Source organism: Nicotiana sylvestris, chromosome 11 (genome assembly GCF_000393655.2).
Source record: "Nicotiana sylvestris chromosome 11, ASM39365v2, whole genome shotgun sequence".
NCBI classification, from domain to species: Eukaryota; Viridiplantae; Streptophyta; class Magnoliopsida; order Solanales; family Solanaceae; genus Nicotiana; species Nicotiana sylvestris.
The window spans coordinates 17,392,713-17,403,374 of NC_091067.1; the positions used below are offsets into that span (position 1 = coordinate 17,392,713).

Here is a 10,662-nt window from a genome sequence, read left to right on the forward strand (position 1 = left end):
AGGCTCTGAAATATCCAACCTCACAAACCGATTGGCCAAAGCCTGAATATCGACCGCAAGAGGTCTCTCCTCAATAGGAATAAATGCAAGACTGTTCATACTCACCATTTTCCTACTCAAGGCATCAGCCACTACATTGGCCTTCCCCCGATGGTACAAAATAGTAATATCATAGTCCTTTAGCAGCTCCAACCATCTCCGCTGCCTCAAATTGAGATCCTTCTACTTGAACAAGTGCTGGAGGATACGATGATCAATAAAAACCTTACAAGACACACCATAGAGATAATGCCTCCAAATCTTCAACGCATGAACAATAGAAGCTAATTCCAAATCATGAACAGGGTAGTTCTTCTCATGAGGCTTCAACTAACGAGAAGCATAAGCAATCACTTACCCTCCTGCATCAACACACACCCAATGCCAATCCGAGAAGCATCACAATATACCGTATAAGAGCCTGAAGCTGATTACAAAACTAACACTGGAGTTGTGGTTAAGGCAGTCTTGAGCTTCTAAAAGCTCGCCTCACACTCATCTGACCACCTAAAAAGAGCACCCTTTTAGGTCAATTAAGTCAAGGGTGATGCAATAGAGGAAAATCCCCGAACGAACCGACAGTAATAACTCGCCAAACGAAGAAAACTACGAATCTCTATGGCTGAGGACGGTCTGGGCCAACTCTGAACCACCTCGATCTTCTTTGGATCAACCTGAATACCCTCACTGGACACCACGTGCTCCAAGAACGCTACTGATCTGAGCCAAAACTCACACTTGGAGAACTTTGCATAAAGCTTCTCCTCCCTCAACCATTGCAATACAACTCTCAAATGCTCAGCATGCTCCTCCTGACTATGCAAGTACACCAGAATATCATCAATGAATACAATAACAAACGAGTCGAGATAAGGCCGAAACACACTGTTCATCAAATGCATGAATGTTGCTGGGGCATTGGTTAGCCCAAAATACATCACAAGGAACTCATAATGACCATATCAAGTCCTAAAAGTTGTCTTAAGTATGTCCGAGCCCCTAATCTTCAACTGGTGATACCCTAACCTGAGATCAATCTTGAAGAACACCCTCACTCCCTGAAGATGGTCAAATAAATCATCAATACAAGGCAAAGGATACTTGTTCTTGATTGTGACCTTGTTCAACTACCTGTAATCAATGCACATCCTCATCGTTCCATCCTTCTTCTTCACAAATAGAATAGGCGCACCTCAAGGTGACACACTAGGCCGAATAAACCCCTTAGCAAGGAGTTCCTGAAGCTACTCCTTTAATTCCTTTAACTCCGCCGGTGCCATGCGATATAGTGAAATAGAAATGGGCTGAGTACCCAGCACCAAGTCAATACCGAAGTCAATATCCCTATCCGGTGGCATGCCCGACAGTTTTGCAGGGAATATATCCGGGAAATTTCTCACCACCGTAAGCGAATCAATACTAGGAGTCTCTGCACTGACATCCCTCACAAAGGCCAAATAAGAAAGACAACCCTTCCCAACCATCCGCTGGGCCTTCAAGTATGAAATTACCCTACTGGGAGCATAATCCGACAAACCTCGCCACTCAATCCGTGGCACCCCAGGCATAGCCAACGTCACCGTCTTAGCATGAAAATCCAGAATAGTATAAGATGGAGCTGACAACCAATCTATGCCCAATATCACATCAAAATTAACCATACTAAGCAGCAAAAGATCTACTCGGGTCTCCAAACCCCCAATAGTCACCACACAAGACCGATATACGCGGTCCACAATAATAGTATTGCCCACCAGAGTAGATACATAAACCGAGAAACAAGAGACTCGAGGGGCGTATCTAAATAATGAGCAAAATATGACAACACATATGAAAAAGTGGAACTAGGATCAAATAATACAGAGGCATCCCAGTGGCAAACTGAGATAATACCTGTGATCACAACATCTCAACAAGAGCATCCGGTCTAGCAGGGAGTGCATAGAAATGGGCCTGACCGCCACCTGATCGGCCTCCCCCTCTAAGGTGACCCTTAGCTAACTGACCTCCACCCCCAGCTGGCTGGGCGGGTGGGGAAGTAATTGGTGCTGAAGCCAAAGGCCGACTCCTTGATCAAAGCCAGTCCTGCACTACTATTGAGTAGAGAGAGAGGTCGAAACAGCTTTTACCCGATTAAGGTCGGGATCGATTTCCATAGGGAACTAGAAGTTGGACTCGAGTGTCTATCTAAAGTGGAGTTGTGTATTTACTCTTAATTTCACTTCTAAATATTTTGGGTTTTGATTTACTTCTAATTGTATAGAACCACAATGATCAATTAAGCTAAAATAAGCTATGATTAAACTATTGCGAGTTGTTCAATTAGATAAAAGGCACTAGGGTAGTGACTTTTGCCTAGGTGGTCAATTGACGGATACTTGAGTCTAAGGAATGATTGTCACATTTGGGGAGTATGATATAACCATTGCACGATTCTACTCACTCTACACCTCTCAGTAGTTCGAGTGATTTTGCCCGAATTGACTTTCTCAAGACCAATTGGGTATGCAAATTTACACAAGCAATCAAGGTTCAAGTCGGCTATTACTATCTCTAGGTTTAACCCTTTAATTGGGGTTATCAATCTCTTGAGTACGCCCCAATTCCTTATTGGACCAATTTCAGAGACTTGAGCTCTCATTCTCAAGAAGAGCCAAAGTCAACTAAACACAAACTAGTATTTGCAACCATTAATTCAGCAATTAAACATGAAATTAGTCCAAATATTAAACACTCATAATCAATCAAGCCCTAAAACACAAGACCCATCAATTACCCACACTAGGATTGAGCCACAACCCTAGCTTATGGGTCTAGCCACTCATAATTAGAGAAGAAAACAAAGAAATAGATGAAGAAAAACTCATATTAATTAATTGCTAAATTAAACTTGAAGATTCAATGTTGAAATAAAGCTAAAATTACTCAAGATAGCTAAAAATATCGAAGTCACGAGCGCCGCCTTCAGTACAAACTATCTGATGACCTAAAAATGGGAAAATAAGCTATTTATACTAAGCTGAAAAATCTGGACAAAAATACCCCTGCGGGGTTAGTGCAGACCGCACAAAATCACGTGCAGCTGCACTAGGGCTCTAAACTTGAACGACTCTCTAAACTCGGGCAATGCGGACCGCACAGAATTGAGTGCGGCCACGATGGCTTCTAGTGCGATCCGCATGAAATGGAGCGCGGACCGCATTGGGCTTCAAACTTGGAACTGGTTACTCTCTGAACCTTGGCTCTGTAGACCGCAGTAAATCGAGTGCGGCCGCATTGATCCCAGTGCGGACCTCACAAAACCTCGTGCGGTCGCATTATCTTTTTGCCTGAATAGTAGCCTCTCTGAACCTCACTTGTGCGGGCCACATAGAATGGTGTGCGGCCGCACTAGCCCTATTTTGCCTGAACTTTGTCTTGTCTTGATACTTGTGCAAGTTTCACTCCTTTTTTGAGCTGATCTTTGATATCTTGTCACCTTATTGATCAAAACTGCAATCAAGCACAACTTGTGAGCCTTTGGGACTATTTTGTATATATTTCTAATCAAAACTTAAGCATAAAGTAGTATAAAATGTATCAAAATCCCTAGTTATCAACTCCCCAAAACTTAAGCTTTTGCTTGTCCTCAAGCAAACAAAATAAGACCCACCCCTTAAAAGAAAATTCAGCTGTCCTAAAGTGACCTCATCTAGCATCAGTTGGGACTAACAATTGCCCTCAATACAAATGAATCATTAACAACATTTACTCTTTTAAACACCATGTATTAAGTGCGATACAAGAGCATCAAGAATTGACTCAACACACCAAGAACTCTTTCTATTACTTTGGTCATTGTGGAACCCAAACTCACACATCCTCAGCTCTCCCTTAGCAAACCTCACCTTTAGAATAGTAGCACTCAGAACGAGGTTAATGGAAGATCACTCATCTCTCTCAAGGAAAAGTCACAAGTCCGGCTCTAAGTACCATATTCTTGCCCCTTATGTGAGTCACCACTAATGTAAGTTTCATTCAACTAGAGATCATATAGGGCTTTTGTGGAGACATAGTGAATGCTTTTCGTTCTGGGTAGGCAATGTTTGGTCTAAGTAGGTTCCATCTTCCCTCAAGCACTTTTTTTGTTTCATTTTGACACACATTCACTTGACTTTTTGAGTCTTTTCACTTCTTTTTAAGGGGTTATAGAGACACACTGTCACTCTTTCTTATACATTTCAAATCTTTTCTCCTTTTTCAACTTTCCACACCTTTCATTCATTGCTTTTCTTAAATCCCTTTTTATTCAATTCTACATTGAGCATTCTTTTTGTCTTTTTGCTTTTCTTTCTTTTTCATTGCCTTTCCTTTTCTTCATTTGTACCTTTTTATCACTTTGTTGCCATCCTCGTCTCTCCCCCCAAACTTATACTTTTGCCATATGTTAAGGAAAGATCGGGTGCTAAGAGATGGTATCTTTTAGAACGAGTAAAGGCTTGTATCATGGTTCTTGAAGGAAAAAGGTCTAATTCTCAAAAGGGTTGATTAGGGATTTTATCATTGGTAGGCTATGGACGTGTTCAAGCTATCATTTGGATCAAGGAGAGCCTATAATCATGTCTCAAGTCAAAATTCACTTAGGATTTCGCCTCAACAAACATTCAGGGCAAGTTCTAGACCAATGGCTCGGGACTTGGACTTGCAATGCAATTTCTCACAACACAAGCTATGGGATCACTAAAGACATAGAGTCGGGGGCCCACAATGACCTTAGATAAGATTTGAGCACATAATGGTCCCGAAAAACCACTTGATGATTATCGGTCAACACAAGAGTCTCAAGGTCACGACTTTCACCATCCTAAATACAACAATTTATTTTTTTGACCATGAGATCAAAGGCAAATGTGCTAGGCCCAAGTGAAACTTTGCTTGAGGCACCCTTACCACTACTACTAAAAAGCAAAAAAAAAACAGACTCAAACCTTTAAGAAGGTTGTCACGCCATCCATCATTAGGAAGAGCCACCCGGTTCATACAAACTCCACCTTTGGAAAGAACCGTGGCATTAAGAAAACCAAAAGCTTATTGCAAACGTTCAAAACAAGAAGCTACGAACATAAATAAGAAGCTACGAAACAAAATGCGAAAAGTAGAATGAATATGTACAAGAAGGGATTTACTCGAATATACAATACGGGGATGAATATATACAATGTGACATAACTTTTATATACAGACCCAAAGTGAAAAGTATGAAAAATATAATGAAGTACTAAAATTATATACATACCAAAGATAAAAAGAAATAAATCATAAAAATTTGTCGAATATATACATTCATCCAAATCAATAAAAGTAGGGCCTACCCCCTCAAATGAAAGCTGACATTGTCCTCAATGCCAACTAACCAAAATAAGCACCAAAAATAAAGGGAAAAGGATGTAGAAACTCCCTATGGCCCGTATGTCTGCATGGGGTCCTGAATGGTCCCTAGGTCCTCAATATACTCGGGAACCTCAGGCTGGTTCCCTATGACCTGCTGCTCTGCTGCTGGGACCTGGACCTGGACCTGGACAATCTCTTGAGCTGCAACCTCTGGCTGACTGGAGGAGGTCTCCAGTGGGTCTGCAAACTGGATGACTGCATCATCTACGCGGGAAATCATCCTCTTCCTCTTGGGAGGCCTCTTGGACTGCTCTAGCTGGGGATGAGCTGCTGGCATAGGGTCCTGTAGCAATAAATCCAAAGAAAGATAATCTGCCTTCAACCTGTCAACCTCAACCCTCAACTCCTTCACGAACTCCTTGGAAGCCCGAGTCTTTCTCATCTTCTTGGCCTCCCTAGCAAGCTCCTTGAGAGCTTTTCCATGAGAACCCACAGCCTCTGTAAGCACTTTCTGAGTGTCCAAGATCTTCTTTTGGTTATCTTGGATATCCTTGAGGGCGTCCTCAATAGACTGTAGGACCTGCGAAGGCGAAAGTGCCGACTGAGCTGCCACTATAGAAGTAAGGACAGACAACTTAGAGGAAGCTGTTTGCATCCAGTTGTTGATGCTGAGAAGGGCTTGGCTCAGACGGTGGGCAGTCACTGGGTGGGCCGGGGTAGAGGGTATATCTGGAACTGCTGAAGTGGATGGACCAGGGGCAAGTCTGCTGAGGTGGAAGAAGGCTGAGTATGAGCCACTACCACTACTGGCTCTTCAAACTGGCCAGTTGCAGCAGTGGCTGTTCCCTTGTAGTTCTTGCTTTTTGGGTTGTCATCACTCTACATGTTGTACCATGAGAACAGGGCCTTTGCTTTCACTTTGGTATCAAATGGCCGCTTTTCAACTTTGAGATCCCTGAAGTACATGGTTAAAACGCTGGGGAAGGGGTAGTTTCTGTCACCTTCACTAACTACTTGTGTAATCACCCGAGACATCACCTTCCCGACGTTAATCGGGTACCCCACCATGATTGATGCTACCAAAACTGCCCGGTGAAGAGGGAATGAGTTGTCATGAGTAGTGGGATCCAATCTGCTGCACACAAATGTTTTTCACCCCTTGGCCTCGAAATTCAATCTTCTCCTCAAAATTTTCACTCCCGCATTCAACCAATTGGGGGGTGGTACCTGGGATTGCCAGATACTGTGCCAACCAAGGACGGACCTCCTTACCTAATTCCATCTTTGCCAAATACAGCGACTCATCCTCCTCATCGAAGCCCAAGTAGTCATTTATTGTTTTCCCATCAAACAACACTGTCAAATTGTGCACCTTGGTCACTTTGGTGCCCTTCTTGATGTGGGCAATATTGGTGTAGAATTCCTTGACCAGGTGCTCGTTTGCATCCTCACAGTTGTTTAAGAAGTACTCCCAGCCCACTCTCTCTCTAAACTGTCTTCTCACATTGGGATTGTGAGGCAAGAGGTCTCTATCAATAAAACTCCTCTCCGGAATCAATTTCCTCACAGGCCACCATTCTCTGAATTTATGGTAGGCCACCTCACTTACAAACCGGTCTTGCCACACCTTCAGTTTCTAGTTCTAGCAATTCCTCCCACCTGAGGTTCACCCTCTTCTCCTACTACCTCTTCTTCTCCTACTGCCGTATCTTCTCCTACTGCACCCTCTCCGGATAATGAAGCTGTGGGAGAGGTGGAGTATTCATCCCCACTGCCTTCAGTTAAACCCTCAAACGACCTAGAAGATACATTTACCGATGCTTGGGCAGTGGGGGAAGCTGGAGGAGTGTCTCTTAGTTTGTTTCTCTCCGGCTAGTCAGGGATGTACTCTGGGATTGAGTCTGAAGATATATCCCGAGAGGGCTCGTTTTCACTCCCAGACTGGTCAATGGCCCTATCAGCAGCTTTAATAAGCTTCCTCATGTTTTTAATGTTTTTTCGGGCTCAGGGAGTCAATCTTAGCATCTTCTGTTTCCCTTCCCGGGAGGATTCTCCTCTACGAGCTTGTTTAGAACCCTTGCCTCTTTGTTTCACCATTGTCTGCAAACATCAGTCATTAAGCTTGTTAGTAACCAAAAAGATAGTGAAGTTCACAGTTGCAGGAAATAAAATGTTGCAGACAGTATCAAATGTTGCAGAGTGCGGACCGCACAAAATGTAGTGCGGCCACACTGAGGCCAATGCGCACCGCACAAAATGCCAATGCGGTCCGCACAAAGGTGGGTTAGACTACCCATTCTCTGAATAATTGCTCCGCGGACCACATAAAATGGCAATGTGGTACGCATTGAGGCACCGCGAACCGCACAAAATGTAATGTGGCCGCGGTCCTCAATGATCAAGCTTCAGGTCTTTCAGCAGTGCGGTCAGCACAAAATGTCATTACGGACCGCACAATATCCACTGCGGTCTGTACTGAGTGCCCAGTTGCAGCACTAACTTAGGGTTTATGAAATGTTCACATTTAAGTCTTTTTTCATCTAAGAAAGGTCCCTAAGTGTTTGCCTAGTGTTTTTAACTACCTAAGTCTACATTAAACAAGAAAATAACTAACCTAATTCTACCAAATTGAAAGAAATATAGGAAGAGCAGAAGAAAAGCTAAGAAACTAAAAATTTAATGAAAAATAATAAAATTAACAATTGCAAAGAGATAAAAGGACCAGAAGTAAGATGTTGTGATGATGATTATGCCTTAGTGATCAGTTACAAGCAATAAGTGGGAATGAATAGTAATTTTTAAAGCTCTAAGAGTTGAAAGATCGAAAAGTTCAAAATGAGGGCCTCAGGTATTATTTATAGAAAAAGTCATGGGCCCCATCTCACCTACCCAATGCGGACCGCACAAAATGGCAATGCGGTCCGCACTGCTCAAAGTCACAAGATTCAGACAAGGCAGCCACTGCGGTCCGCAGAAAATGCATTGCGACCGCAGTGGACCACCACGGACCGCACAAAATGCGATGCGTCCGTGGTGGCAAACTTCAGAGAGAATGTCTTTTACTCCTTCATCAATGCGGTCCGCACTAAGTTTGTGCCCCCCCGCATTAGGTTCTCTGCAGTCGCACAAAATGTAGTGCGGTCCGCATTGCAAACTTCAGAGACTTAACATTTTTTTCCACTTTGTCCTGCATTGCATCAACACAATGAAAATGAAAACATATGGGTTGCCTCCCAAGAAGCGCTTAATTTAATGTCGCGGCACGACGCAGGTTACCATCAAATCATTTGAGATGAAGAAGTGCCACCACGTGGCTGTCATCAAATTTTCCCAAGTAGTGCTTGACTCTATGCCCATCTACTCTGAAAACTTCCCCATTTTTGTTCTTTAAATCAAGTGCACCAAACGAGGTCATACACACCACTTCAAAAGGTCCACTCCATTTTGATTTAAGCTTTCCCGGAAACAGACGTAACCGAGAGTTGAACAAGAGAACCAAATCACCCACTTTGAACTCCTTACTACGAGCATATTTATCATGAAGGTACTTCATCTTGTCTTTGTACAAGGAATAACTAGAGTAGGCATGGAATCGGAATTCATCAAGTTCATTAAGCTGCTCCACACGAAGATTGGATGCAACATCCCATTCAAGATTTAGCTTCCTCAAAACCCACATGGCCTTGTGCTCTAACTCAACCGGTAGATGGCAAGCTTTTACAAATACCAACCAATACGGAGACATACCAATCAGAGTCTTGTAAGCAGTCCTATAAGCCCATAGAGCATCATCCAACTTCTTTGACCAATCGGTCCTATTTGCATTGACCGTCTTTGACAATATACTCTTGATTTCCCTGTTTGAGACTTCAACTTGGCCACTCGCTTGAGGATGATAGGGAGTAGAAACCTTGTGATTGACACCACACTTTGCAAGCAAAGTGTCAAAAGCTCTATTGCAAAAATGAGACCCCCAATCACTTATGATTGCACGAGGAGTACCAAACCTTGTAAAAATGCTCTTCTTGAGAAATGCAACAACACTCTAGGCCTCATTGTTGGGCAAAGCCACGGCTTCAACCCACTTTGAGACATAGTCGACCGCCACAAGAATGTATGTGTTCCCACACGAGCTGACAAACAGGCCCATAAAATCAATGCCTCATACATCAAAAATATCAACCTCAAGAGCCGTATTGAGAGGCATCTCATCTTTCTTCGAAATTCCACCCGCTCATTCATAGACACCAAAAGGAGTTGTTCGTCGGGAAATGAATCATTGATCTCTAGGCCATCACGAGGCCTCCCCTCCTCCTCCAAGCGGGATAAGTGGTCTGCCACTTGGTTTTCACTACCTTTCCGATCCACAATCTCCAAATCAAACTCTTGAAGTAACAAGACCCATCGTATCAGTCTAGCTTTGGAATCCTTCTTCGTCATCAAGTACCGGAGTGCGGCATGGTTGGTATGAATAATAACCTTAGCACCCATGAGATACTACCAAAATATTTCCATTGCGAACACAATAGCCAAAAGTTCTTTCTCGGTCACTGTGTAGTTCACTTGAGCATCATTCATTGTCTTGCTCGCATAGTACACCAGATGAAATATTTTGTTCACTCGTTGACCCAAGACCGCCCCAACCACAACATCGCTCGTATCACACATGAGCTCAAAGGGAAAGCTCCAATTAGGTGCGGTAATTATAGGAGTGGTAGTCAACTTATGCTTGAGAAGTTCAAAGGCTTGCATACATTTTTCATCAAAAACAAACTTGGCATCTTTTACCAACAGCTTGCACAAGGGATTCACTACATTCGAAAAGTCTTTGATAAATCTCCAGTAGAACCCTGCATGCCCTAGAAAACTTCAAACTCCCTTGACAGATGTAGGGGGAGGGAGCCTTAAAATCACATCAATTTTTGATTTGTCTACCTCATGCTTTGAAATTTTATGCCCAAGAACTATGCCCTCTTCCACCATAAAGTGGCATTTCTCCCAATTGAGAACAAGATTGATTTCTTCACAACGAGCCAAAACTCTATCAAAATTCTTCAAGAATTCATCACATGAATCTCCCACAACACTGAAGTCATCCATGAACACCTCCAAAATGTCTTCCACCATATCGGTGAAAATGGCCATCATACACCACTGGAATGTAGCCGGTGCATTACACAACCCAAAAGGCATCCTAGAGAAAGCAAATGTGCCATATGGACAAGTAAATGTGGTCTTCTCCTGATCTTCCGG

The 10,662-nt window shown here is 43.1% G+C and overlaps 2 protein-coding genes across 2 annotated transcripts; both read right to left on the reverse strand.

Annotated features, from left to right (window-relative positions):
* Positions 1-1,283: 1,283 nt before the first annotated feature.
* LOC138880771 (uncharacterized) lies at positions 1,284-1,700 on the reverse strand. Its single transcript, XM_070160948.1, has one exon. The coding sequence runs from the start codon at positions 1,698-1,700 to the stop codon at positions 1,284-1,286; it is 417 nt and encodes a 138-aa protein (XP_070017049.1).
* Positions 1,701-7,413: 5,713 nt separating this feature from the next.
* Positions 7,414-9,987, reverse strand: LOC138880772 (uncharacterized). The gene is made up of 3 exons (XM_070160949.1): positions 9,911-9,987; positions 8,831-9,179; positions 7,414-7,509 (listed from the first exon to the last, which is right to left on the reverse strand). The coding sequence occupies exons 1-3, from the start codon at positions 9,985-9,987 to the stop codon at positions 7,414-7,416; spliced, it is 522 nt and encodes a 173-aa protein (XP_070017050.1).
* Positions 9,988-10,662: the final 675 nt, after the last annotated feature.

What these genes read in the sequence shown, in the direction of transcription:
- LOC138880771 (XM_070160948.1), bottom strand. Translation starts at nt 1,700, where the DNA reads ATGGTTAATTTTGATGTGATATTGGGCATAGATTGGTTGTCAGCTCCA.
- LOC138880772 (XM_070160949.1), bottom strand. Translation starts at nt 9,987, where the DNA reads ATGAATGATGCTCAAGTGAACTACACAGTGACCGAGAAAGAACTTTTG. An exon ending in TTCGCAATGGAAATATTTTG is followed by an intron (nt 9,180 to 9,910) that starts GTAGTATCTCAT and finishes ATGGGCTTATAG; the next exon opens with GACTGCTTACAAGACTCTGA. An exon ending in GGAGTGGACCTTTTGAAGTG is followed by an intron (nt 7,510 to 8,830) that starts GTGTGTATGACC and finishes TGATGTTTGCAG; the next exon opens with ACAATGGTGAAACAAAGAGG.